Here is a 26999-nt window from a genome sequence, read left to right on the forward strand (position 1 = left end):
CTAAGAGCAACAAAAGGGAAAATAAATAAATAAATAAATTAATTAATTAATAAAAAGAGTTGGAGTCCGATGGTGGCACACTTGATGAACACACACATTACAATGTGCAAAGACCCAGGTTCAAGTCCCCAGTCCCCACCTACAGGGGGAAAGCTTCACAAGTGGTGAAACAGGGCTGCAGTTGTTCTTCTGGCTCTCTCCCGCTCTATCTCCTTCCTCCTCTCAATTTCTGGCCGTCTCTGTTCAATAAATAAACAAACAAATAAATATAATTTTAAAAAGAAAAGAATCTGAGAGGGGCCAGGTAATGGTGTACTGGTTAAGTACACGTTACCATGTGCGAGAACTCAAATTCAAGCCTCCAGTCCCCACCTGAAGGGGAAAAGCTTCACAGCAGTGAAGCACTGTTACAGGTGTCTCTATCTCTCCTCTCTTGCCTACCAATTTCTCTGTTGTCCTATCACATTAAATAAATTTTTAAAAAAACTTTAAAAAAGAGTATGAGGAACCAGCAATAACTCTGGAAACAAACAAAAAAAATTTAACTGTGGTTCATTTCTTTTACTGTTGAGTTCATTATATCTGGTTGGAGCCTGCCGACCAGGAATAGTAGTACCTGGAGAGGGCGCTAGGATTGAGAAAAAAAGAAGACAGTGCAATGGGATCGGGAGGGCTTCAGCCCAATGACTGAGCGCCCAGATTTATTTTCTCACAGTCCTTTTATAACATACAGCAAGAAGTTTAATTAGGCTGGCTCTGCATCAGGTTTCTTAAAACATAATCCAGGTGCATAAGCAAAGTAAAGTTTCTCAAAACATGAGCAAGATACAGTTGAGGCAAAAGTTCATGTAGTTAGACACTTATCACTCTCCCAGAGAGTTTGCAAAGTCTTTATCATTTTCTCAGCTTTCTCCAATCATCCTAAGAGAAAGGTCAGGGGCTCACAGAGGCCTACTTTGCCAGCCTTCTGCTTACAGGCCCAGGGGCCTTGCCTTTCAAGGACCTGCTGCCTCCGACAATTATACATTCTGGATATTAACCCTAAATGTGCAAATATTGAGTGAGGTAAATAGCATAAAAGCTAAGCAAAGAGAGTTTCATGCCCAAGGCTCCAAAGTTCCAAGTTCAGTCCCCCACACCACCATAGATCAGAGCTGAGCAGTGTTCTGGTAAAAAAAAAAAAGAAAAGAAAAAAAAGAAAAAGAAAAAATGTAAATACCAATCTGGAGCTTGCCTTCTCATTTGGGGATTTTTTTTCCGGTCTGTACAAAGCTTTTTAGGTTGACGTAGTTCTATATGTTTCCTATTTTCTTTTTTATTGCTGGGGCTTGGTGTCTGCACTATGAGTCCGCTGCTCCTGTGGCCATTTATTATTATTATCAGATAGGACAGAGGAAAATTAAGAGAGGAGGGGAAGATAGAGAGGGAGAGAGATAGAGAGACACCTACAGACCTGCTTCACCACTTGTGAAGCGACCCCCTGCAAGTGGGAAGCCGGGGGCTCAAACTCAGGCTCAACTCTATTGACTGCCCTGAAGGCAAAGGGAACAAAATGAGTATGTGTGAGTTTCTGCTTGCTGTCCTTTGTCTCTCTCCTCCCTTCTCTTTAATAAATGAAGTTGAGAAGGGAGGAGACAGCACTGCTCAGCTCTGGCTTATGGTGGTAGTGGCTGGTGATGGGGTGACTGAACCTGGGACCTGGAGCCTCAGACATGAATCTGTTTGCATAACCTTTATGCCATCCCCTCATTCTTCTTCTCACCATCCTTCTTCTCCTCTTCCTTCTTATCCTTCTTTTTAATGTGACAGTCCATGTTCCCCAACACCAGTTTCTTTTTTCTTAATTTAATGACTCTATATATCAATCTTATTTATCCTTTTCTTTTTCTGACATTGACATTTATGTTTTTTAATGTAGGCAAGGGGGGTTAACACTTTGTCTCCTAGCATCCTCTCTGGTCTATTCTGCATTTCTGAGAGACACCAAAGCATTCCTCTGTAAAAAACAGTTCTGTGGTCCGGGAGGTGGCACAGTAGATAAAGCACTGGGTTCTCAAGCATGAGGTCCTGAGTTCAATCCCCAGCAGCACATGTATCAGAGTGATGTCTGGTTCTTTCTCTCCTCCTATCTTTCTCATTAATAAATAAATAAAATCTTTTTTTAAAAAAAAAACCCAGTTATGTTGGAAGTCAGGCAATAGCACAGTGGCTTAAGCGCACGTGGCGCAAAGAGCAAGGACTGATGTAAGGATCCCAGTTAGTAGGGGAGTAGCTTCACAGGCTCCCCATCTGCAGGGCGCTTCACAGGCGATGAAGCAAGTTTGCAGGTGTCTATTTTTCTCTCCCTCTCCCTGTATTCCCCAACTCCCTCCATTTCTCTCTGTCCTCTCCAAGAATGACGACAACAATAACAACTACAACAATAAAACAACAAGGACAACAAAAGGGAATAAATAAATAAATATTTTAAAAAAACAGTTCTATCATTGTGCAAAGAAGTCTGGGGAGGCAACGCAGTGTTAGTGCACAGGACTTGCTTGTGAGAGTTTCCAGGTTAAATTCCTGGCTCCAACAGCCAGAGCTGAGTGGTACTCTGGTCAAAAGCAAACCGAATCAGTGTGCAGAGAGAATTACTGTCTTCTGTCTGACTCAGTGTATCCATGTCACATCACTTTTTTGCCCCTGAGCCAGGTCAGGTAGCCTTGTCCTTTTGGGAATAGGGTTTGACTAGTAAATACTCAATATCCAAAGTTCCAAGATCAATCTGAATGACTTCAAGCCTTGGTCTTTTTCCACTACACAAAACCCTTCCAACTTTTATTCCCTCTACAATTAATTGGTATTTGTGTGACTATTTATATAGATAAGTCCTTAGGAGCAAAGGAAGCTCCTTGTGTGTGTGTCTGTAGCATACACCTCTGGTGTTCAAGAAGAACCAGGTTGGGAGTCCGGCAGTAGCACAGCGGGTTAAGCACAGGTGGCTGTGAAGTGCAAAGATGGGCTAAGGATCCGGTTTGAGCCCCTGGCTCCCCACCTGCAGGGGAGTCGCTTCACAGGCAGTGAAGCAGGTCTGCAGGTGTCTATCTTTCTCTCCCCCTCTCTGTCTTCCCCTCGTCTCTCCATTTCTCTCTGTCCTATCCAACAACAATAATAATACAACAATAATAACTACAATAATAGTTGTAGTTATTGATGTTGATTGATTGTTGTTGATGACAACAATAATAACTACAATAATAAAAAAAAAACAAGGGCAACAAAAGGGAATAAATAAATAAATAAATAAAATATAAAAATGAGGAACCAGGTTAAATTAAATACAGAACAAAAAAAAATGTTACAGAGACATAAGAATCTGTAACATTGGGGAGTCGGGCGGTAGCGGGGTGAGTTAAGTGCACTTGACACAAAGCGCAAGAACCGGTGGAAGGATCCCGGTTCGAGCCCCCAGGTCCCCACCAGCAGGGGAGTCGCTTCAAAGGTAGTGAAGCAAGTCTGCAGGTGTCTATCTTTCTTTTACCCTGTCTTCCCCTCCTCTCTCCATTTCTCTCTGTCCTATCTAACAACGACGACATCAAGAACAACTACAACAATAAAACAACAAGGGCAACAAAAGTGAAAAAATAAATAAATCTATAAAATAAAAGAATCTGTAACTTTCAGATAATTTGATCAGATCCTATCCAACATATAGATCCCCTTACATTACTGTTTCTCAGACCTGGACAGGCCCTGGAACTAGGACTACAGACTTTTGCAAGCGACATGTGCTGCCATCTGCTGGTAGGTTGGGAAAATAGCCTGATGGAGAGTAGGTAGAGTCCAGGGCTAACTAAAAAATATATGTAACAGTGACATAGTTTAAAAGATGCTTGTATTTTTGGAACGTAAATACATACATACATACATACACACACACACATACATACATACATACATACATACATACATACATACATACATACATACAGCTTGTACAAAGCAACAGCCCTACCTTGACAGAGAGAACATGGCTCAGTACTAATAGAGCGCAAGCCTCGCGTGCGTCCTTAATTCCATCCCCTGCACTCCATCACATGCTGTTCAGAATATGCTCTGTTCTCTAGATAAGCAAATAAGCCAATAATAAAATTTAGAGCTCAGGGAAGTCAGGCGGTAGTGCAGCAGTTAAGCGCAGGTGGTGCAAAGCGCAAGGACCGGCGTAAGGATCCAGGTTCAAGCCCCCGGCTCCCCACCTACAGGGGCGTCACTTCACAAGCGGTGAAGCAGGTCTGCAGGTGTCTATCTTTCCTTCTCTCTGTCTTCCCCCCATTTCTCTCTGTCCTACCCAACAACGACATCAATAAGAACAATAATAATTACAACAATAAAAAAACAAGGGCAACAAAAAGGGGAAAATATATAAATTTTTTAAAGTTTTTAATAAATAAAAAATTAGAGCCCAGAAGATAGCTCAGTCGCTAGAGTGGAAGCCTTACCATGCACAGGGTCCTAGGTTTGAACTTCTGGCACTACATACAGGCACCATTTGGGACTGAGGAGATAGCCTGATAGTTATGCAAATAGACTTTCTTGCCTGAGGCTCAGTGTCCCATGTCAGTCCCCAGCACCACTGTAGGCCAGAGCTGAGCAATGCTGTAGTCAAAAATAGTTCTATTAGTGGTCCGGGAGGAGGTGCAGTGGTAAAGCTTTGGACTCTAAAGCATGAGGTCCTGAGTTTGATCCCAGGCAGCACGTGTGCCAGAGTGATGTCTGGTTCTATCTCTCTCCTCCTATCTGTCTCATAAATTTTCTTTCTCTAGTGTTTGCCCTTCTTCCGTAGCCAGTCAACAGCGTCAGGTTGAGCCTGATGTAAAGTTTCGAGACCTCCTTTGAATCTGGAGAGGTGGCAGTCGTTGACTATGTGGGTCATAGTCTGTCTGTAGCCACAGGGGCAGTTCGGGTCGTCTCTGGCTCCCCAGCAATGGAACATAGCGGCGCACCAGCCATGGCCTGTTCGATATTGATTGAGGAGGGCCCAATAAATAAATAAAATGTTTAATAAAAATAGTTCTGTTAATAATTAATTGATTACTTGATTAAAATAAAATTAAAAAGAAGCTCCGTAGGCGGTGGAACAGTGCCAGGGGTGGCTCTAGTGACTTTTTCTCTCTTTCAAAATGTTATTTATTTATTTATTTATTAATGAGAAAGACAGGAAGAGAGAAAGAACCAGGCATCACTCTGGTACATGTGCTGCTGGGGACTGAACTCCGGACCTCATACTTGAGAGTCCAATGCTTTATCCACTGCGCCACCCTCCGGACCACTCTATTCCTCTATCTAAAATAAAAAGAATGAAAAAGTCCATCCGAAAAAAGTCAGAAACAGAAGGATGAATATGGGATGATCTCACTCTAAAGCAGAAATTGAAAAACAAGATCAGAAAAGAAAACAGAAGTAGAACCTGAAATGGAATTGGCATATTGCACCCAAGTAAAAGACTCTGGGGTGGGTGGGCGGGGAGAATACAGGTCCAGGAAGGATTCAGAGGACCTAGTGGGGGTTGTATTGTTATATGGGAAACTGGGGAATGTTATGCATGTACAAACTATTGTACTGACTGTTGAATGTAAAACATTAATTCCCCAATTTAAAAAAAAAGTGAAAAAAAAAGACAAAGTCTATCTGGAAGTACATGGATCGGATCGCACATGTACGAGACTCTGTCGCCACATAAACAAATCTTTAAAAAAATTTTTTTTTAACCTAAACTTGCAAAATTCACAGATTTCCTCCTTGACCCACTTCCACAGGTTTGGATCTGACTTTTACTGCCGTTTATGGAAAATTCAAACACTCTCTCACAGAATAAGCTGCAGAAACCGCTCAACCGCACAAGCTGGAGACCCCCACGGTCCAGATTTCCCATTGTTCCACACCCCGAAGACTCCTTGCACCCCACCGCCATCTCCCACTTCTTCTTCTAGCGTTTGCCTCCATCTCCCACTAAAGATAGAGGCACACGCTAGCCCCGAAGTCCGAATAAAGAGGCCTCGCAGTCGCAGTCGCAGTCGCAGTCGCAGTCGCACGAAAGCTTGCGGAGAACTCTGAGACCTGCCGCGCCCCCGGCCACCAGCTCGGCTGGGTCCCCAGCTGGCGGCCCGAGGCCCCGCCCCTCGAGACCTGTCATCACAGAAGCCGCACGTGGCCGGGGTGGGACCTCGGGCGACCTGCAGCGATCACTTGGACTCCCCGGTCATTCATTGGGGCTGCCGCCGCCAATCAGAATCAGCAAGTCAGGGCAGGAGCAGAAGCTCCGGGGTAAGGCGGATTGGAGAGAAAACGGGATGGGGTGGAGCAGAAGAGACGTTCCGACATGGGAGGGGGGCGAACGGAGAAAGAGAGTCCCAGCTAGGGTTCTGCCAGGTTGGAACTCGAGGGGGTGGGTCCTAGTATAAGGCTGGGGTGGGGACTGGGAGCCTGTGGAAAGGGGAGGAGCCACTATGTGCGTGGCCCGGTGCAGGGGGAGGGGTCTAGAGGCCGCTAGATCTAGGGAGGGGGACGCGAGAGGGGGAGATGGGGGTGGGGCCAGGGGCGGGGGCGGGGCCCGGGCGCTGCGGGGCGGGGCTCGGGGTGAAGGGGCGAGGTCTGCGGGCAGCGGCTGCAGCTAGGGTGGCTCAGCAACTCGGAGAATCCACTACCTCCCCAGGTGCCACGGGGCTCACGGAACTTGCAGGTGTGGGACAGGGTGCGCGTGGAAGTAGGGGCAAGAATGGGGGTGCTCCTGGGCAGACCTGACGAGGTGTGTGTTTGTTTGGGGGGGGGGCCTCGTTAGGTAAACAGAGGATATGAAGAGTATGGGGGGGGGAGGAAAACTGTTGGGAAGGAGTTGGGGGCTCACTGTGTGTACTGGGAGGTGCATTCTCCTGGGGTCCTTGGACAGATGAGGGACCTAGGTCTAATGTGTAGGATTGGAGGCCTTGCTTTAGGGGAGAGGATCTGAAGGTGCTTGGGGGGGAAGGGCTGCCCCCCCCCCGTGGGAGGGGAGGGAGAGACTAAATTCCACCTCCTCTGTATAAGGAGAGAAGAGGGTTGCAGGCCCCAGCTGAGGGGAAGAACCCCTGGCACTCTTGAGAAAGTAATCATCTGGGGGCCTTGTGGAAACTCCAGGAAGTTGTTGTACACTGTGTTCCAGGAGTGAGGAGAACGGGATTCGTGGGGTGAGGCAGCAGTGCACCTGGCTCCACTAACTCCACCTTCTGGCATGCGCGCACACACACGGAGAGGCGCTAGGCCCTGCCAGCCAGCGGAGCTGGTGTGACTGTCTCCTGTTGTGGCTCTGTCTCACTGCTGAGACTGGGCTTTATTGCCCTACCTGGTTTCCCAGGGGACCGACCTTTTTTTCCCCACTTGGTTCCTGTTACACTCTCCAGCCCCCACTCCCCAGTTCCTGTTCCTCCCAGAAGCTTGCCGGTGGTCCCTGTCTTCTCCTCCCCACCCCCCTTTGCCCTGCCCTTATGTTCTGGGTGTGCTCATTTCCCACTTCCTTCCTCACCCTGGGGCCTGGCCTGGTCTTTGCCTGTCTAGGAGCTATGCCCTGCCTGGGACTTTGCACTCCTACATCAGAGACCCTAGTACACAGCAAAGCCCAGCCCCCAGCCCCACCACTGCCAAAGTCTCTCCTAACAAGCCCAAATCAATAAACTGGTAGCCACATTTTCACCACCTGCCACAGTGATTTCCTTCAGCCTTTTTCTTCTGCTTGAGGAGCCTCAAAAATCCTGGGCTTCTGTGTGGAAATGGGGAGGGGTGGTATTGAGGCCTTTGATCTGTCCAGAGGAGTGGACCACTATTGTGGGCTGAACTTGGAAAGTGATGTGAGTTTCCAGCTTCAGCTCCTGGGAGAAGGAGGGAATGGCTGCCCACACTCCTGACCTGGAAGGTGTCAGAATTGAAACTAAAATCTAGTCCCACACCCTGTTTATTTTTGGTGGGGGGTTGGGAGTTGTGGGGATGGGAGGAGGGCTCCTCTGCTTCCCTGTGGGGACTTGATGAAGCACTAGAGTTCTTGCCTCTGGGCTGGGAAGAGAGAGGGTGGGAAAGGTCTGCCGTCCACACTGTCTGAATGACTTGTGCGGGTGCTGCCGAAAGGGGCCCCAAGCCAGCCTCCTTGCTGAGACTGCCTGGAGGGGAGGGGGTGCTGAGGCCAGACAAAGCCCTGGGGTAGGGTGGGGTAAAGGAGGGCAGGCTGAAGCCTTTTGAGGAGGAGCTGATTGCTATGGCAACACAGCTCCCCTGACTGTCTCTGGGAGGCGGGCTCAGGGCAGACTCACCCCAGCGAGCTCCTCTGAAGCATTTGTGAGTGGCTGGGGCTTAGAAAGAAAGGACATCAGTATGCTGTGCTTTGAGTGGAGTATAGAGCCTTTCTGCTTTGGCACAAGCAGCAGGGCATTCAGACACTTGGACTCATCCTCTGAAAATGGATATGAGTGAATAACAACCATTAGAAGTATAGCAAATTAAGACTAGAATCGAGAGGCCTTCAGGTAATCATCACACAAACCCTAAATCAGGGCCAAGGACACCGATTTTCAGCAGGTCTCACTATGAAAGAGCAAACATTGAGACACAGATCTGATGGCTCTTCACTCAGTCTAGGCTCATTGTTCCTTTATCCAGGTTTATTGAGCATCTATTATGTGCCAGGCACTGATGTTTATTCTTGCAATACCAGCATGAACAAAACCTACAGAGTTATTGCTGTCTTTGTGACCACTTAAAGCACAGGGAGGAAGAGGCACAGAGCTTTCATGGAGGGTGTGGTGACTTACTAACACTTACCATGTATGAGTATGAAATTATACCCCTGAAATCTTTGTAATTTTGTAAAACTCTGCTAAATCACTAATAAAAAGAACAATAAAATTTAAAAGTCAAAAAAACAAAGTTACTGTTCTTGTAAAGCTACCATTTTGATAAAGGGAGAAATATAAATGTGTAGGAGAGAAGTTTCTTGATAATAGCTACTAAAAAGACAAAGCAGGGCTGGTGTTTGGGGCGATTAGGTAAGATCTCTTGATTGTAGGTTGTACTGTGCTGCTGGTTATGCTGTGGCCTGAAACAGCTCTGATTTTTCTCCCTGAACTATTGCCCTCTGACCTTTGTAGATAAATAAGGCCTGAGCCTATGATTGTGACAATAAGATAGAACAAGGCGGGGAGGGTCACCAAGGGAAGTGTTCCCTTCCTACAGTGTTGTGTCTGCCTGTCTTCTCAGCAAGCTTTCACTAAGGCAGACAGCCTCTTATGTTGGTACTCTGAAGTTTTGTTCAAGGCATTGAATTTTTCCTTAATTTTTTTTTTTAATAGTTTATTTATTTATGAGAAAGATAGGAGGAGAGGGAGAAAGAACCAACCATCACTCTGGTACATGTGCTGCCTGGGATTGAACTCAGGACCTCATGCTTGAGAGTCCAATGTTTTATCCACTGCGCCACCTCCAGACCACACGAATTTTTCCTTAATTTTGAATTAGCAAAGAAGTCAGGCTGATATATCGCACCAAAGTGAAAGACTCTGGGGTGGGTGGGTGGGGAGAACACAGGTCCAGGAAGGATTCAGAGGACCTAGTGGGGGTTGTATTGTTATATGGGAAACTGGGGAATGTTATGCATGTACAAACTGTTGTATTTACTGTTGAACGTAAAAAATTAATTCCCCAAGAAAAATAAATAAATTGAATAAACAAAAAAAAAAAGAAAAGAAAGAAACAAACAAACAAAAAAAGAAGTCAGGTTGTGCAACTGGGTTCTTAGAGTTTTTCCGCTGGACTGAGGTGAGGAGAAAGTTTAGAGGAACTTACCTGTCCTTCCTTCTTCTACCTAAGTCAAAGGGACGAGGAGGGAGTAGGGGACGGTAAATACATGTACATGCATCTACCCTCATGTTGCCCTTGTTTTATTGCTGTAGTTATTATTGTTGTCATCTTTGTTGGGTAGGACAGAGAGAAATGGAGAGAGGAGAAGAAGACAGAGAGGGGGAGAGAAAGACACCTGCAGACTCCCAGTAGGTGGGTTTGTTTTGTTTTGTTTTTTCTAGCCAGTGACAGCCTAAGGACCCTTAGGACCCACAGCACCAGCACCAGCACCAGCAAGGTAGAAATAAGGACTCTGGAGGGAGTTGTGTGGTAGCGCAGTGGGTTAAGTGTAGGTGGCGCAAAGAAAGCGCAAGGTCCTGCTTAAGGATCCCGGTTCAAACCCCAGCTTGATAGTCACTTCAGAAGTGGTGAAGCAGGTCTGCAAGTATCTATCTTTTTCTTTTTTTTTTTCTCCCTGTATCTATCTTTTTCTCCCCCTCTGTCTTCCCCATCTCTCTCCATTTCTCTCTGTCCTATCCAAAAATGACAACAACAATGGTAACTACAACAATAAAACAACAAGGACAACAAAAGGAAATGAATAAATAAATATTTTTTAAAAAATCTTTAAAAAAAAAAAAAGAAGTAAGGGCCAGTGAAATAGCTGACTTGGAGAATGTGCTGCTTTGCAGGTGCGAGCCTGGTCTCTGCCACACTGAAGGAAGCTTTCGTGCTCTGGTCTCTGCCTTTTTCATGCACTCTTTCTCCACCTGTCTGCCTTCTTTGTCTCTATAAAAAGAAGAAAAAAAGGGTGGTGGTGGTGGTGGTAGATAGCATAATGGTTATGCAAAGAGACTCTCATGCCTGAGGCTCTTAAATCCCAGGTGCAAACCCCTCCCCCCCCAGACACAGACCACCTGTAAACCAGAGCTGAGCAGCGCTCTAGGAAAAATAAATAAATAAATAAGATTGAAATAAGGACTTTGGGTCTTCTGTGATCACTGAAGTACAGCAGAAAGGAGAAAGAATGTGCCATTAAGCCCTTCTGCTGGAGACACATCCAGGGAACCTGCTCTAACTAAACCTGACACCCCAGGGCCTTTGAGTCCACATCTGACTGGTGCTTACTGCTTTTGAGGAAGGACTAAAAGGAAAAATATCAGGGCAGGGTGCTGGCGCACCTGGTTGAGCACACATGTACACATGTATAATGCGGAAGAACCCGGGTTCAAGCTCCTGGTCCCCACCTGCAGGAGGAAAGCTTCATGAGTGGTAAAGCAGGGCTGCAGGTGTCTCTCTGTTTCTCTACCTCTCTATCTCCCCTTTCCTTCTTGATTTATGGTTGTCTCTAGCCAATAAATAAAGATAATAAAAATAATGATAAAATAGTTTTAATTAAAAATAAATCATAATGAAAAGGAAAAAAGATCTCTTAAATGGCAAATTGTTTGACTTGCCAGTAAGTATTTAGGAAAAGGGAAACAGGGCTATTTTTAAAAAATATTTATTCCCTTTTGTTGCCCTTGTTGTTTTATTGTAGTTATTATTGTTGTTATTATTGATTTCGTTGTGTTGGATAGGACAGAGAGAAATGGAGGGGGGGAGACAGAGAGGGGGAGAGAAAGATAAGACATCTGCAGACCTGCCTCTGTCTGCGAAGCGACTCCCCTGCAGGTGGGGAGCCAGGGGCTGGAAACGGGATCCTTACTCCAATCATTGCACTTTGCGCCACATGCGCTTAACGTGCTGCGCTACTGCCGGACCCCCAGGGCTAACTATTTTCTTAGCTTGTCCTTAGCTCAACACTTCTGAAAAGTGTCTTTGAATGCCTAATCCTTGGGCCTGGGAGACAGCACCATATGTAGCTTTCTTTTCTTTTCTTTTTTAAAAAATATTTATTTATTTATTCTCTTTTGTTGCCCTTGTTTTATTATTTTAGTTATTATTGTTGTCATTGTAGTTGGGTAGGACAGAGAGAAATGAAGAAAGGAAGGGAAGAAAGGGGTGGGGGAGAAAGAGAGACACCTGCAGACCTGCTTCACCGCCTGTAAAGCGACTCCCCTGCAGGTGGGGGAACCAGGGACTGGAACCGGGATCCTTACACTGGCCTTTGTGCTTTGCAGCCACCTGCACTTAACCAGCTGCATTACCGCCTGACTCCCCATTTGGAACTTTCATGCCAGAGGTCCCAGGCTCAATCCTCAGCACCACCATAAACCAGAGCTTTGCAGTACTCTGGTAAGGGGGCAGGAAGGAAGGCCTAATCCTTGCAAAGATTTCTATCCTGGTCACTTAAAGACTAGAAGGACAAGAATTGGGAATGCTGGTTCTGCTGCTTAATTTGGCTGGCTCTGGGCTGGGCCTGGGGCCCAGTGACTCAAGGGGTGGGTAGGGAGTTTCGAGGGAGTTGTGAGTCATGGGGTAAGCTTCATCAAGAGAGTTGGGCACATTTCCCCCACTCTCTGCCTTTGGGTCCCACTTCCACTGAGTGCTCTGCCTCCATGATCAGAGACCTATGAAAACAGAGAATACTTGGGGGGGCACACCTGGTTGAAAGCACATGTTACTGTGTGCAAGGACCCAGGTTCAAGCCCCCCTCCCAGTTCCCACTTGCAGAGGGGAAGCCTCACAAATGGTGAAGCAGTGCTGCAGAACTCTCTCTCCTTCAATCTCCATCTCCCTCTATCCTATTAAATAAAAATAAATAAAGAGGGGCTCGGTGGTGGCGCACCTGGTTGAGCGCACATGTTACAATGCACAAGGATCCGGGTTGGAGCCCCGGGTCCCCACCTGCAGGGGAAGAGCTTTGCAAGTGGTGAAGCAGTGCTGCAGGTGTCTCTGTCTCTCTCCCTCTCTATCATTCCCTTCCCTCTCAATTTCTGACTGTCTCTATCCAATAAATAAATAAATAAATAAAATTTAAAAAGAAAGAAAGAAAAAAGGGGGTCGGGCTGTAGAGCAGCGGGTTAAGCGCACATGGCACGAAAATCAAGGACAGGCGTAAGGATCCCGGTTCAACCCCCCCACCCCCATCTGCAGGGGGGTTGCTTCACTAGCAGTGAAGCAGGTCTGCAGGTGTCTGTCTTTCTCTCCCCATCTCTGTCTTCCCCTTCTTTCTCCATTTCTCTCTGTCCTATCCGGCAACAACATAAATAACAACAATAATAACCCCAACAATGATAAAAACAACAAGAGCAACAAAAAAGGAAAATAAATAAACAAAAAATATTTTTTTAATAATCAAGAGTGGTCCGGGAGGTGGCGCAGTGTATAAAGCACTGGACTCTCAAGCATGAGGTCCGGAGTTCGATCCCCAGCAGCACATGTACCAGAGTGATGTCTGGTTCCCTCTCTCTCTCTCTCTTCCTATCCCTCTCAATGATAAATAAATAAAATATTTTTTAAAATAAAAAATAGGGAGTCGGGCGGTAGCACAGCGGTTTAAGCGCAGGTGGCATGAAGCACAAGGATCGGTGTGAGGATCCTGGTTAGAGCCCCTGGCTCCCCATGTGCAGGGGAGTCGCTTCACAGGCGGTGAAGCAGGTCTGCAGGTGTCTATCTTTCTCTCCCCCTCTCTGCCTCCCCCCTCTCCACTTCTCTCTGTCCTATTCAACAACAACGAAATCAATAACAACAACAATAACTACAAACAACAATAAAAAACAAGGGCAACAAAAGGAAAAATAAATATTTTAATAATAATAATAAAGAAAGAAATATTTAAAAAACGGTAGTGATAGAAGGAATGAAACACTGATCTCAGAATGGAAGTTCAGAAATTCAAAGAATGATGCTTACTTAGGTCCCTGCATGAAAACTTAACCCAATCCCAGGAACCTTTGGTGTCCCTTAAAGGAAGGCAAAAGGACATCAGTCTAGAGTAAGAAAAATAAGAATACCAGGGCCGGTTGGTGGCTAACCGGGTTGAGTGCACATGTTACAGTGCTCAAGGACCCAGGTTCGAAGCCCCTGTCCCGGACCACCTGCAGGGGAAAAGCTTTGCAAGTGGTGAAGCAGTGCTGCAGGTGTCTCTCTGTCTCTCTCCTCTATCACTCCCTTCCCTCTTGATTTCTGGCTGTCTCTGTCCAATAAATAAATGAAGATAATGCAAAGAAAAATAATAAAAAGAGAAATAAGAATACCAGTTGTCAGTGGAAAGAGACAGGATCCTACTTCAAGACTTTTTCATCAATTCTGGTATGACAGAAGCTTCTTGGGCGTCAATAGTCCACTGGTCTATGGTTGTTAGCTTTTCAGGCCGGGAGAAATGAATGGGAGTAGGGATACTTGGGGTCTGGTATGGAAAGAGACTTTGAAGTTTGTCAAACTGTCTGTGAAAGCCCTGAGGCGTCCTATTAACATGCCCTGAAGGGGAAGGGCGGGGTGAGAGGTGGGACGCTTAGGCCTTTGAAAGGGTTAAATGGCAGGGCAGAGAGCTGCTTTGGACTCCGGCTGCTGAAGGGTTAAGAAGGTGGGCGGGGAGATCTGGTAGGCCTGCTCCCTCGTGGGCCAATGAGCATGCGTCTCAGAGAGGGGGTGTGTCTCACGCTTGATGTCTTGGGGAGGCTGGCCTCCTCTGGACCTATGAGCAGGGGCGCTCTCCCAGGGGGGCGTGGCCTGAGGGGGGCGTGACGGCCGCAGCTTTGGCGGAGGGGGTGGCAGGGTGCTGGGCGGGGCGGGCGGCCCCATCAGCTGGTAGGAAATGGCCTGTGAGTCAGAGGGCCAGCAGAGTCGGCTGCGCCGAGCCGGGGCAGCCACGGGGAGGGACTGTCGCGGGGAGGGGCGCGGCAGCCGCTGGGGGGCTGCGGGCTCCAGGGCCCGCTAGTGTTGCACAGGAAGCTGAACTGAGAAGAGGCTCACAGAGCTGGGCTCAGCCTGAGCCACCCTTTGTTTGGGTTGGGGGCCCGCAGTGGGGAACTCCAGGGACTCAAGGGGAGGGACCGGGACGGGACGGAAGGGCCCGGAGCAGCAGCCGCGGCGGCGGAACCAGTTTGGGATCGGGGTGAGTGTGTGCTGGGGTCAAAGAGCAAAGCTCCGAAGCTCCAGTGGTGAATGGGGCTTGTCCCAGGCCGTGGGAGGAGAGGGATGAGAAATGGCCCTAGAAAGCTCAGTAGGGGGTGTGGGGGATTCTCCAGAACAAGGAGTGTGGAAACTGGGATGAGTCTGCTAGACTCAGTTTGGAGGCGGTATGGGGGAGGGGGGCTGCTCTCTTCACTGAGGGTAGAGAGGGCTCTAGGTCAGTAGTCAAGATGTTGGTGAGAGGACTGAGGCTGACTTTCCTCCCCACCGTGGTGGTCCTAGGGAACAGCCCCCCTATCTTACGTGGATATGTGGAGGGACAAATTGTAGAGCAGCTGGAAGCAATTCTCTCTGCATAGGATGAGAGTGGAAAGCAGGTATTCTTTCTGCCACCCTCTCTGATGCGCATGGAAATGGATATCTTTAATACTGAAGAGAAGAGGAGAGTGAACCTAGAGGCTTTATCCTATAGCAAAACCAACCTACTTCACCTCCCAGGCCTAGCAGGTGTCTGAGGGTACAGACTCCGTGGTATTCTGGGACTTGTTGTTTTTGCTAACCTGGTCCCTTGGCATGTTGGGAGCTGTAGTCCTTGCCAGTCACAGCCTGGCACAGCTGTTTGCTGCCAGCTGCTGCCCAACCCCTGCACAGGGTGAGGTTAGGCCTACCCTACTCCCCAGCCCCCTGCAGTCCTGCCCCATGAGTCAGCTTGAAGCCATAGTCTAGAGCCAGACTGGCTGGATGGCAGGGAAGTGAGTCTTAGAGACTCTTATTGACAGGGCGGAAACTGAGAAGGTTCTGGGGTAATGAGCAGATGCCAGACGTGCTGGGGTCACGCAGGGCATCATGTCATCACCTGGCTTCCTCCAGGGCAAAGGCTCAAGAGGTCACAGGTGGGACCTGGAGGTGGAAGTGCTAAGGAAAAGGCCCTTCCTGAGTGATTACAGCTTGAGAGAGGAAAGAAGAGGCAGAGATAAGTACAGGAGGTGTGCTCTGACAATGCTGCTGTTGGCATTCAGCCCTTTCTACCCACCCCACCACCACAGGGAGCCAGGATTTTCTTAGAGCTCCCAGTTCCAATTGAACATAGGGTGGAGTTAAACCAGTAGAACGTGGTGTAGGAGAGCCTTTCCATCCCTGGCTACATGTCTCCCTTTCTCCCCTGTCCCCCACTCCCACCTCTGCTGTTGCTGATTCTCCCTGTACAGTTAGTGTTTCTCTTACTCTGGGAGCTTTCCACTGCATTGTTGGGGCTGTTGCTCAGTAGGAAAGATAGGGCTTGGGAAGGCATACAGAAGGTGTTCCTTGAAGAGGAAATGCCAATGGATGGCAGGCACCACAGGTCACTCTCCAGAGTAGAAACTTGATCCTGGGGGCCGTATGTCCTCCTATGAGAAAAGACAGCCTTCACCTTGACCGTTCTGACACCCAGGATGGGCTAGGGTGGACTTACTAGGCCCCCTGACACCGAAACCAAAAAAAAGTAAAGCAGGGTCAGGCAGTGGTGCACCTGGTAGAGCACACAAGTTGCCATGCACAAGGCCCCAGGTTCAAGCCCCTCACCCCCACCCACAGAGGAGAAGCTTCTGGAGCAATGAAGCAGTGCTGCAGTTGTCTCAGTTGTCTGCCTTTCTATCTCCTTCTCCATATCCCCCTCTCCTCTCAATTTCTGTCTGTCTCTATTCAAAAAAGAAAAGTAAACAAAAACAGTGGTTTGGGTTTTGGGCTTTGGTATGTGTGTTGGATATGTTGGGGGAGGAGCAGAATGGTACTTCTAGTTGCTTCCAGCTTTCTGAGTGCCACTGTCTTATCTCTAGTTTGCAGGGATGAGGGGAGGGCCAGGCCCTAGCAGTGGGGTGAGGTGGGGGGAGTACTTTCTGGCTGTGTCTCCTCACTAGACTTGTTTTTTGTTTGTTTTTGTTAGAGTGACTTGTTTTGGGTTTGATTTCTTTTTTATCTTTCTTTCTTTCTTTCTTTTTTTTTTTTTTTTTTTGTTTCCAGGGTTATCACTGGGGCCCGGTGCCTGCACTACAACACTACTGCTCCTGGAGGCCATTTTTTCCCTTTTGTTGCCCTTGTTGTTGATCGTTGTTGTTACTATTATTGTTACTGCTGTCCTTGTTGTTGTATAGGACAGAGAGTGGAGGGGGAGAGAGACACCTGAAGACTTGCTTCACTGCTTGTGAAGTGACCCCCCTGCAGGTGGGGAGCTGGGGGATTGAACTGGGAGCCTTACCCCGGTGCTTGCACTTTGCGCCATGTGCGCTTAACCCTCTGCGCTACTGCCCAGCCCCCTGGGTTAAGATTTCTTGCCTTCTGTTAATGGGACAGATTGCAACCATGGAGCATTTAAGGCTGAAGGACTCACTTTGAAATAATCTGAGGTTTGTTCCTAAGAAGTACTGATGGGGTGTGATTTCTGCAAACCTCTACCCTGTGGACTCTGCTAGCACTTGTACCTTTGAAACTAGGCATGCAAATAGGAGGTGTAGAACTTGGCAGGCTAAATTCTTGCTCTGGTCATCTGTCAGCTCCTATGGTCTCTTGGAATTCTTAAAAACATATATTTTATTTGTTTTATTTTAATGAGATACAAAGGGAAATACATACAGAGAGAAAGAGAGACCAGAGCACTTCTTAGTTCTGGTTTATGGTGGGGCAGGGGTTTGAACCTGGGACTTCGGAGCCTCAGGCATGAGAGTCCATCCACCACCACCCCAGGCCACTTATTCTTTTCTTTCTTTTTTAAATTACTTTTATTTATTTATTCTTTACTTATATATTGGATAGAGACAACCAGAAATTGAGAGGGAAGGGGTGGTAGAAAGGGAGAGACACAGAGAGACACCTGCAGCCCTGCTTCACCACTCATGAAGCTTCCCCCCTACAGGTAGGGACCAGGGGCTTGAACCCGGGTCCTTGTGCACTGTAACATGTGTGCTCAACCAGGTGCTCCACCACCCAGCCCCTATTCTTTACTTTTTTTTAAAAAAAAATTATATTATTTATTTTTCCTTTTGTTGCCCTTGTTTTTTATTATTGTTGTACTTCTTTTTTTAATTTTTCAATATTTATTTATTCTCTTTCTGTTGCCCTTTTTATTGTTATAGTTATTGTTGTTGTTATTGATGTCGTTGTTGTTGGATAGGACAGAGAGAAATGGAGAGAGGAGGGGAAGACAGAGAGGAGGAGAGAAAGATAGACACCTGCAGACCTGCTTCACTGCCTGTGAAGTGACTCCCCTGCAGGTGGGGAGCCGGGGGCTCAAACCAAGATCCTTACGCCATCCCGGCTTTGCGCCACATGTGCTTAACCAGCTGTGCTACTGCCCCATTCCCGTTGTTGTAGTTATTGTTGTTGTAGTTATTGTTTTTGTTATTGATATCATCGTTGTTAGGACAGAGAGAAATGGAGAGAGGAGGGCAAGACAGAGGGGGAGAGAAAGACAGACACCTGCAGGCCTGCTTCACCGCCCGTGAGTGGGCCCTGGATTCTAATACTGGCCCTGGGATTTTCTCACATGGGAGGAAGTTATCTGAGAGTGTGCCGCATTAACCCACAATCACAGAAGCCTTGTCACTGGCCTGAGTCTCTTCTTCTCTCCCCAGGGTCCAGCTGAGCCCAGGAGCTGCACGGAATGGTGGCAGTCACCTTGCCAGTGCAGCAGGCATGGAGCAGACTGCAAGCTAGGAGAGCAAGGCAGCAGTCAGGAAGAGGGAACACACAGCTAGGCTTAAGGCCTGTTCATCGGGGTGAGTGCTGGGGAGAGGGAGGTGGTGCAGCGAGAAGCTTGAGCAAAGAAGCCATCCTCCTAGAAGTTCTGGAGTGGCACCTGCATTCTGTTAGTCCACCTTCAGCCCTGGAGGCTTATAAGGCCTATTTTTTTAAATTATTATTATTATTTTTTAACCAGAGCACTGCTCAGCTCTGGTTTGTGGTGCAATACACAATCCACTGTGTATTGAACCTGGAACTTTGGAGCCTCAGGCACGAGAGTCTCTTTGCATAACTATTGTACTATCTACCACTACCCCAGGTCACTTATTCTTTTTTTTTTAATTTTATTTACTTTTTTTTTTTTTTTTTTAATGAGAGGGATTTACAGACCAGAACACTGCTCAGCTCTGGTTTATGGTGGTGCTGGGGATTGAACCTGAGACCTCAGAGCGTCAGGCATGAGAGTCTTTTTGCATAACAATTACATTATGTTCCCAGCCCATAAGGTCATTTCTTTAGACCAGGGTGGGTGGGGGGTGTTGTGGTGTGAGTCTGAAACTCAGCTGGGAGGGAGAGACTGTTTGAATCCCCTAACCACCTTTCCTTCTCTTCCCTTGCACAGATGTCCCCAGACCCCCCAGCCCAGGACCAGCATAAAGGCTGTGTGGGGGGCCCCCCCTGACCCAAGGGGGGACTTCATGCGCCACGTGCAGGCGGAGCCATCTCCATCCTCAGAGCCAGAGGCTGGCCCTTCACAGCCCGCAGTCAGGCAGGGGGCCCTCCAGGGTGGTCTGCTCATGGGTTACAGCCCAGCAGGGGGGGTGACATCCCCCGGGGTCTACCAGGTATCCATCTTTTCCCCTTCAGCTGGTGCCTCTGAATCTCATAGGGCCCTGAAGCGGCCAGCCCCACCCACTGAGGGTCCCCGGGAGCTGAAGAGAGGCCCTGGGCTGGGGGCCAGAGAGGGACTACCCCCTGAAGAACCAGCTTCCGTGGGTCTCTTGGGTCCAGAGGGACTGGGTGTGGCCAGCCAGCATTTCTGCCATCATGGCCTCTGTGTTGTGGAACAGGGAGATAACTCCACCTCACCTTGGACTACAGGGGCCCAGAGTCCACTCTGGCCTCCATCACATGCTTCCTGCAATACTTTGCACACCAGAGACTGGGCATCCCCAGCCCCAGGGGCACAGGGGTTCCTGGGGGAGTCTCCAGGGCCAGCCCCTTCAGGCCAGCTGCACACACTTGACACTGATTTGCACAGTCTTGCACAAATAGGGGGTAAGACCCCAGTGGCTGGGGTGGGCAATGGGGGCAGCCCCTGGCCAAGGGTGTCTCCTGGCACTGCCAATGGGCACAGTCCCGAGCACACACCCCCTGGCCCTGGACCTCCAGGCCCCTGCCCCACCAAGCGAAGGCTGCTTCCTGCTGGAGAAGCCCTGGATGTCAGCTCTGAGGATGAGGGGCCAGCCCCTCGGAGGCGCCGGGGAACCCTGGGTCACCCTTCTGCTGCCAACAGTTCTGATGCCAAAGCCACACCCTTCCGGAGTCACCTGCTGCCTGGGCCCAAGGAGCCTGTGCTGGTAAGTAAGCCAGCCAGCAGAGTTGCAGACGGCCACTTAGTCTCTCCCCTCCCCCCTTTTTTTTAATTGCCATCAGGGTTATTTCTGGAGATTGTTGCTCCCCCACTACTCCCAGTGACTGTTTTCCTTTTTTAATTTTTTTTTTTTTTTAATTTTTAACCAGAGCACTGCTCAGCTCTGGTTTATGGTGGTGTGGGGGATTGAACCTGGGACTTTAGAGCCTCAGGCATGAGAGTCTCTTTGATTAACCATTATGCTATCTACCTCCACGCACACCCTTTTCTTTTTTAACCGATCAGTTCTGGTTCATGGTGGTGCAGGGGATTGAACCTAGGACTTTAGAGCCTCAGGCATTAGAGTCTCTTTTTTGTTTGTTGTTGTTGGTTTTTGTCTCGAGGTTATTGCTGGAGCTCAGGCCAGCACTATGAAACCACTGTTCCTCGAGGTCATTTTCCCGTTTTGTTGCCATTGTTGTTGTTATTGTTACCATGCTATTGTTGTTGGATAGGACAGAGAGAAATGGAGAGAGGAGGGGAAGACAGAGAGGGGAGAGAAAGATAGACACCTGCAGACCTGCTTCACCACCTGTGAAGTGACCCCCCCCTGCAGGTAGGGAACTGGGGGCTTGAACCAGGATCCTTGGGTTTCATGCCATGTTTGCTTAACCCACTCTGCTACTGCCCTGTTTATGCAGAGTCTCTTTGCATAACCATTATACTATCTACTCCTGCCCTTTTTTATAATTTGATAGGACAAAGAGAAATTGAAAAGGGAGAGGGAGATGAGAAGGAGAGAGACAGAGAGAGGGGTCAGGTGGTGGTGTACCTGGTTAAGCACTCACATTACAGTTCGCAAGGATCCAGGTTCAAGCCCCTGGTCCCCACCTACAGGGGGAAAGCTTCATGAGTGGTGAAGTAGAGCCACAGGTGTCTCTGTCTCTCTTTCTCTCTCCCCCTCCCCTCTCAAGTTCTGTTACTATCCAATAATAAATAAATAAACATAAATAAGAGAGAGAAAGAGACAGAGACAACTGCGGCACTTGCTTCACTGCTTGTGAAGCTTCCCCCCTGAAGGTGGGAACCCTGGGTCTTGAACCTCTCGGTCCTTGAGCACTGTAATATGTGTTCTCAACTGGGTGCATCACCACCTGGCCCCTCCACTTAATCTTAGATAACTATATGGGGGATGATGAAGGCTTAGGAGAGGGGTGGCAGTGGGAGAGCTTTTGATGAACTCCTGCTCCCTAACAAAGCCAACCTTCACCCAAACTCTTTCCTCCCCAACAGGACCCAACAGAATGCAGTCCCATGGGGCGGAGGCTGAAAGGTGCCCGTCGCCTGAAGCCGTAAGTGATCAGTTTCTCAATCTGCTCTGTCCCTGAAAATGGGGGCAGAAGTCTGTAATCATCTTTCTACGCCCCATCTAGAGGACCCCAGGGTAGGCGCCTTAGGGAGCGGCAATGGGTGGGAATCAAGGGCAGAAGCAGGCATCCCAGAGGCATCACACCAATCCCCTGTGTATCCCCTCCCCTACCAGGAGCTCCCTTCGAAGCCTCCGGAAGGGGCCAGGCCTGCTGGCCAGGCAGGCCAGTGCCTCCCCTGTTGCTACCCCTGCGGTCAGCCGGACCCTGTTGGGCAACTTTGAGGTAGTTCCCCTTGGGTTCTGTGATGGAAGGGTCCTGGGGGAAGTGGGATGGTGAGGTATGGCTTGTACGGCTAAGGAAAAAAGAGTTGACATCTCTCTTACAATGAGTTTTTCTGATCCCAACCCCAGGAATCATTACTTCGAGGACGCTTTGCACCATCTGGCCACATCGAGGGCTTCACAGCAGAGATTGGAGCCAGTGGATCCTACTGCCCCCAGCATGTCACTCTGCCTGTCACTGTCACCTTCTTTGATGTCTCTGAGCAAAATGCCCCGGCCCCCTTCCTGGTATGACCTAGCCCCAACCCATACAGGAGGGGTGGGAGGGCAGGGGCAGGGCACAGGATGTGTTCTTTAGACGGTCCTCATCTAAAAGAGAATCAGGGCCTGGTGAGGAATGCTCTAGCAGGGGACAGGGGTCAGGTCTCAGAGGGGAAATTATGGAAATGGATGAGTATTCAGGACCCTCCTTGGCTGATGGCTCTGTGTCTGCCTAGGGCGTCGTGGACCTGAACCCCTTGGGGAGGAAGGGTTACAGTGTGCCCAAGATGGGTACCATCCAAGTGGTGAGTTCTCCCTGAGGGGGAACGTGGGGAGAGAGGATATTACCCCTAGGCCCTACCAACCTTCCCTCTCCTGCCCCCAGACCTTATTTAACCCCAACCAGACTGTGGTGAAGATGTTCCTTGTGACCTTTGACTTCTCGGATATGCCTGCTGCCCACGTGACCTTCCTGCGTCATCGCCTCTTTTTGGTGCCTGTAGGGGAGGAGGGTAGTGCTAGCCCCACCCACCGCCTCCTCTGCTACTTGCTGCACCTCAGGTAAGGGCAGGGCCCTGGAGGGGCTGGGAGGATTGAGTATCCTTTCCTGCCGTCCAGAAGGTGGCGCCTTGGATAAAGCACTGGACTCTCCAGGAGCACATGTACCAGTGTGATGTCTGGCTCTTTCTCTCTCTCTCTCTCTCTCTCTCCTGCCTTTCTAGTAAATAAATAAAATCTTTTAAAAAAGTATCATTTCCTTAACCCAGGTTTCCATTTTTGGTGTCTGATTTCTCTTTGCTGCTGCTGCTGTTTCTCTTTCTTCTTCTTCTCCTCCTCTTCCTCTTTCTTTCTTTTTTAATATTTATTTATTCATTCCCTTTTGTTGCCCTTGTTGTTTTATTGTTGTAGTTATTATTGTTGTTGTTACTGATGTCATTGTTGTTGGGTAGGACAGAGAGAAATGGAGAGAGGAGGGGAAGACAGAGAGGGGGAGAGAAAGTTAGACACCTGCAGACCTGCTTCACCGCCTGTGAAGTGTCGCCCCTGCAGGTGGGGAGCCAGGGCTCGAACTGAGATCCTTACATCCCTTGCGCTTTGCGCTTTGCCACTGTGCTACTACCCGAATCCTTTCTTTTACTGGAACACTGCTCACATCTGGTTTATGTTGTTGTTGCCTAGGGGGTAGGGATTGAACCTGGGACTCTGGAGTCTCAGGCATGAAATCTCTTTGTATACGCATTGTTTTATCTACCCCCACTCTCCTTTTTTTTTTTTTTTTTTTTACCAGAGCACTGCTCAGCTCTGTCTTAGGATGGTGCAGAGGATTGAACCTGGGACTTTGAAGCCTTAGGCATGAGAGTCTCTTTGCATAACCATTATGCTATCTACCCCCTGCCTTTAAATTTTATTAGTGAGTAGTAAGATTGTAGGAAAAGAGGGCTACAATTCCATACAGTTCCCACCACCAAAGTTCCATGTCCCATCCCCTCCATTGGAAGCTTCCCTATTTATCCCTCTAGGAATATGGACCAAAATTCCTTATGGGGTGCAGAAGGTGGAAGGTCTGGCTTCTGTACTTGCTTCTCTGCTGGAAATGGTCATTGGGTAGTAGATCCATACCCTCAGCCTGTTTCTTTTTCTTTTATTTTCTGTTTTTCTTTTCTTTTCTTTTCTTTTTTAATTGTCTTTATTTATTGGATAGAGACAGCCAGAAATCTCAAGAGGGAAGGGGGTGGTAGAGAGACAGAGAGACACCTGCAGCCCTGCTTCACCACTCATAAAGCTTTCCCCCTGCAGGTGGGGACTGGGGGCTCAAACCCGGGTCCTTGCATATTATAATAGGTATACCGCTCAACCAAGTGTGCCACCACTTGGCCCCGCTTTTTTTTTTTTTCTTTCTTTCTTTCTTTTTAACCAGTGCACCATTCAGCTCAGGCTTATGGAGGTGCGGAAGATTGAACCTGAGACTTAGGAGACTCAGGCATGAGAGTCTGTTTTCATAACCATGATGCTATCTGCCTTCCACTCCCCTCAGTTTGTCTCTAGCTTTCCCTAGTGGGGTAGAGCTCTGGGGAGGTAGGTTCCAGGACACACTGGTGAGGTCGTCTGCCCAGGGAAGCCAGGATAAGCATCATGGTAGTGTCTGCAACTTTACTGTCTGGCTTCTCATTCTGATGACCCCCATCCTCCATCCCCCAGGTTCCGAAGTTCCCGCTCAGGCCGTCTAAGCCTGCATGGAGATATTCGCCTGCTTTTCTCCCGCCGAAGCCTGGAACTGGACACAGGGCTCCCCTACGAGCTGCAGGCTGTGACCGAGGCCCCACACAATCCACGTTATTCACCTTTGCCCTGATATCCAGTGCCCTGAACTCTAGTAGGCCCAGGACCTGCCATCCTGCTCCATCCTGGACAGAACAAACATGTGGAGAGGTGGCAAGAGACCCTTCAGGCTTGAATTAAAACCCTCGCCATGCTCATGCCCAAACTGATGATTTGGGCACTTAAAGCTTCTGATCCTTCGCACATTCTGCCCTACTTGGGGTGCTCCATGTGCCTGCCCCCTCCTCAGATTTCCCAGACTGGCTTAGGTAGTGGGGAGGAAGTGGAGCTACACTGAGGTTGTCCCAAGTTCCCAGGCAAGTCACGCCAGCGTTACCTCCCTGTTCTGGGCAGGGGTCACTTATTATTTTATTTATTTTTAATTTATAATTTATTTCAATTGGATTGCCTTGATAACCTCCCAAACCTAATAATTGGCATCATCCCATCTCCTTCCCTACTCTCAGATATTGCCCTGACCTCAGGAGCTGAAGAGGCTAATTGTGTGGGGGGGGGGGGGAGGGGGGACTGTGGGAGACCTAATTTCCCTTGACCTAGGCGGAGAAGTTCTCTCAGAAAGACTGAGTCACTTGCCAAAGACTCAGATTCCCTGTCTTGCCCTTTTCCTTTCACTTTCCCTGTCCTCGGACCCCTTTCTCAAAGCCAACTGTGTGTGTGTGTGTGTGTGTGTGTGTGTGTGTGTGTGTGTAAGAGAGAGAGAGAGAATGCGCACACACCTGGGGGTTAACCACCCCTCACCTAGGGCTCCAGACTCCAGTTCCCCCATCTCCTGCCTATGTCTCCTTGATTTGGGGTCCTGACTGAGGATGGTGTTCAAGGGGCAGAGTCAGGGCCAAGGACTGGGGTGCCTCCTCTCACCTGGCCAGACTCTGACCCACCTACCTCAGCTGGGGTGAGGAGCACCCCCAAACTTAGATATGTGGTTCCCAACTACCCCATTTCCCACTCCAGACTCTGACCCAGCCTTAGCCCTGACTCCTGGGTCCTGGGGTTGGGCTGAGAGGAACAAGCATTTGCTGAAACTTGAAAGAAAAACAAAAGCAGAAAAAAAAAAATGTACCTGGTACTTTTTTTTTTTTTTTTTTTAGAAAAAATAAAAATAAATAAGTTCTTGTTTGGAAACTTGAAATAAGCTCTGCTTTTCCTATTGCCATGTGCATTCCAGAATGGGAATGGAAATCTAGACGGAACTAGGACTCTGCCCTTTCAGATAATGAAGTGGGTGGTGGTGCACCTGGTTGAGTGCACATGTTACAATGCGTAAGTACCCAGATTCGAATCCCCAGTCCCCACTTACAGGGAGAAAGCTTTGTGGGTGGTGAAACAGTATTGCAGGTGTCTACCTATCTCCCTCTCAATCATCCCCTTCACTCTCAATTTCTAGCTGTCTCTATCCAATAATTAAGAAAATATTAAAAACAAAAAAGCCAAAGTCTAGGACCCTGGGTGCTGGCATAATGGATAAAATGTTGAAGCCTTAGGTATAAGGTTCCAAGTTCAATCCCCAGCACCACATATGCCAGAGTGATGCTCTGGTGTTCTCTCTCTCTCTCTGCCTCTCATAAATAAGTCTAAAACCAAAAAAAAAAAAAAAAAAAAAAAAACCAACCTGAATTCTCAGGGGCTTTGTAGATAGTTTACACAATAGATGTTCATGTCCTCCCCCTTTATTGGGGGATTAATGTTTTACATTTGACAGTGAATACAATACGTTTTACGTGCAGAACATTTCTCAGTTTTCCACATAACAATACAACCCCCACTAGGTCCTCTGTCATCCTTTTCCAGGACCTGTACTCTCCCCATCCACCCACCCCAAAGACTTTCACATTGGTGCAATACAGCAACTCCAGTTCAGGTTCTACTTGTGTTTTCTCTTCTGATCTTGTTTTTCTGTGAGTGAGATCGTCCCATATTCATCCTTCTGTTTCTGACTTATTTCACTTAACATGATTTCTTCAAGCTCCATCCAAGATGGGCTGAAAATGGTGAAATCACTGGGTTTTTTTTTCGTTTTTTTTATATTTATTTATTTACTTACTCCCTTTTGTTGCCCTTGTTTTTTTTTATTGCTGTAGTGATTATTGTTATTGATGTCGTTGTGGTTGGATAGGACAGAGAGACCTAGAAGAGGGGAAGACAGAGGGGGAGAGAAAGACACCTGCAGACCTATCTCACCGCCTGTGAAGCTACTCCCCTGCAGGTGGGGAGGGGGGGGGGAGGGCTCAAACAGGCATCCTTAGGCCAGTCCTTGGCTTTGCGCCATGTGCGCTTAACCCGCTGTGCTACCACCCAACTCCACTGTTTTAAACAGATGTTCATGCTTGAAGCTCCATGGTCCCTGGTTCAATCCCTGACATAATTACAAGCCAGAACTAGTGAAAACAACATCAAAAAGGGGGCCGCGCTGTAGCACAGTGGGTTAAGCGCAGGTGGCATGAGGCGCTAGCACCAGCGTAAGAATCCTGGTTGAGCCTCGGCTCTCCACCTGCAGGGGGGTCGCTTCACAAGCAATGAAGCAAAGCTGCAGGTGTCCCTCCTTCTCTCTCCCTTTCAGTCTCCCTCTCCTCTCAATTTTTCTGTCCTATCAAACAATAGCAG

At 48.3% G+C, this 26999-nt stretch overlaps 1 protein-coding gene across 6 annotated transcripts; it reads left to right on the forward strand.

Annotated features, from left to right (window-relative positions):
- The first annotated feature begins 6281 nt into the window (after window positions 1–6281).
- Window positions 6282–25543, forward strand: ATOSB (atos homolog B). 6 transcript variants are annotated; one of them, XM_060199240.1, is made up of 9 exons: window positions 6282–6303; window positions 18465–18608; window positions 19196–20153; window positions 21440–21498; window positions 21690–21798; window positions 21927–22085; window positions 22295–22363; window positions 22444–22619; window positions 24258–25543. In XM_060199240.1, exons 3-9 carry the CDS (start codon window positions 19272–19274, stop codon window positions 24409–24411), a joined length of 1608 nt encoding a protein of 535 aa, XP_060055223.1. In that variant the 5' UTR covers window positions 6282–6303; window positions 18465–18608; window positions 19196–19271; the 3' UTR covers window positions 24412–25543. The 6 variants fall into 6 exon arrangements, with proteins under 6 accessions (XP_060055223.1, XP_060055222.1, XP_060055224.1 ...); XM_060199239.1 differs by lacking the exon at window positions 6282–6303 and adding an exon at window positions 6605–6718; XM_060199241.1 differs by lacking the exon at window positions 6282–6303 and adding an exon at window positions 6631–6691.
- Window positions 25544–26999: the final 1456 nt, after the last annotated feature.

This window comes from Erinaceus europaeus, chromosome 10, assembly GCF_950295315.1.
Source record: "Erinaceus europaeus chromosome 10, mEriEur2.1, whole genome shotgun sequence".
Taxonomy (NCBI): domain Eukaryota; kingdom Metazoa; phylum Chordata; class Mammalia; order Eulipotyphla; family Erinaceidae; genus Erinaceus; species Erinaceus europaeus.

Excerpts from the sequence above, each read along its gene's own strand:
- ATOSB (XM_060199240.1), top strand. The coding sequence starts at position 19,272 with ATGCGCCACGTGCAGGCGGAGCCATCTCCATCCTCAGAGCCAGAGGCT. Across the intron at positions 20,154-21,439 it reads GGCCCAAGGAGCCTGTGCTG|GACCCAACAGAATGCAGTCC; the intron begins GTAAGTAAGCCA and ends CCTCCCCAACAG. Across the intron at positions 22,364-22,443 it reads AGATGGGTACCATCCAAGTG|ACCTTATTTAACCCCAACCA; the intron begins GTGAGTTCTCCC and ends TCCTGCCCCCAG.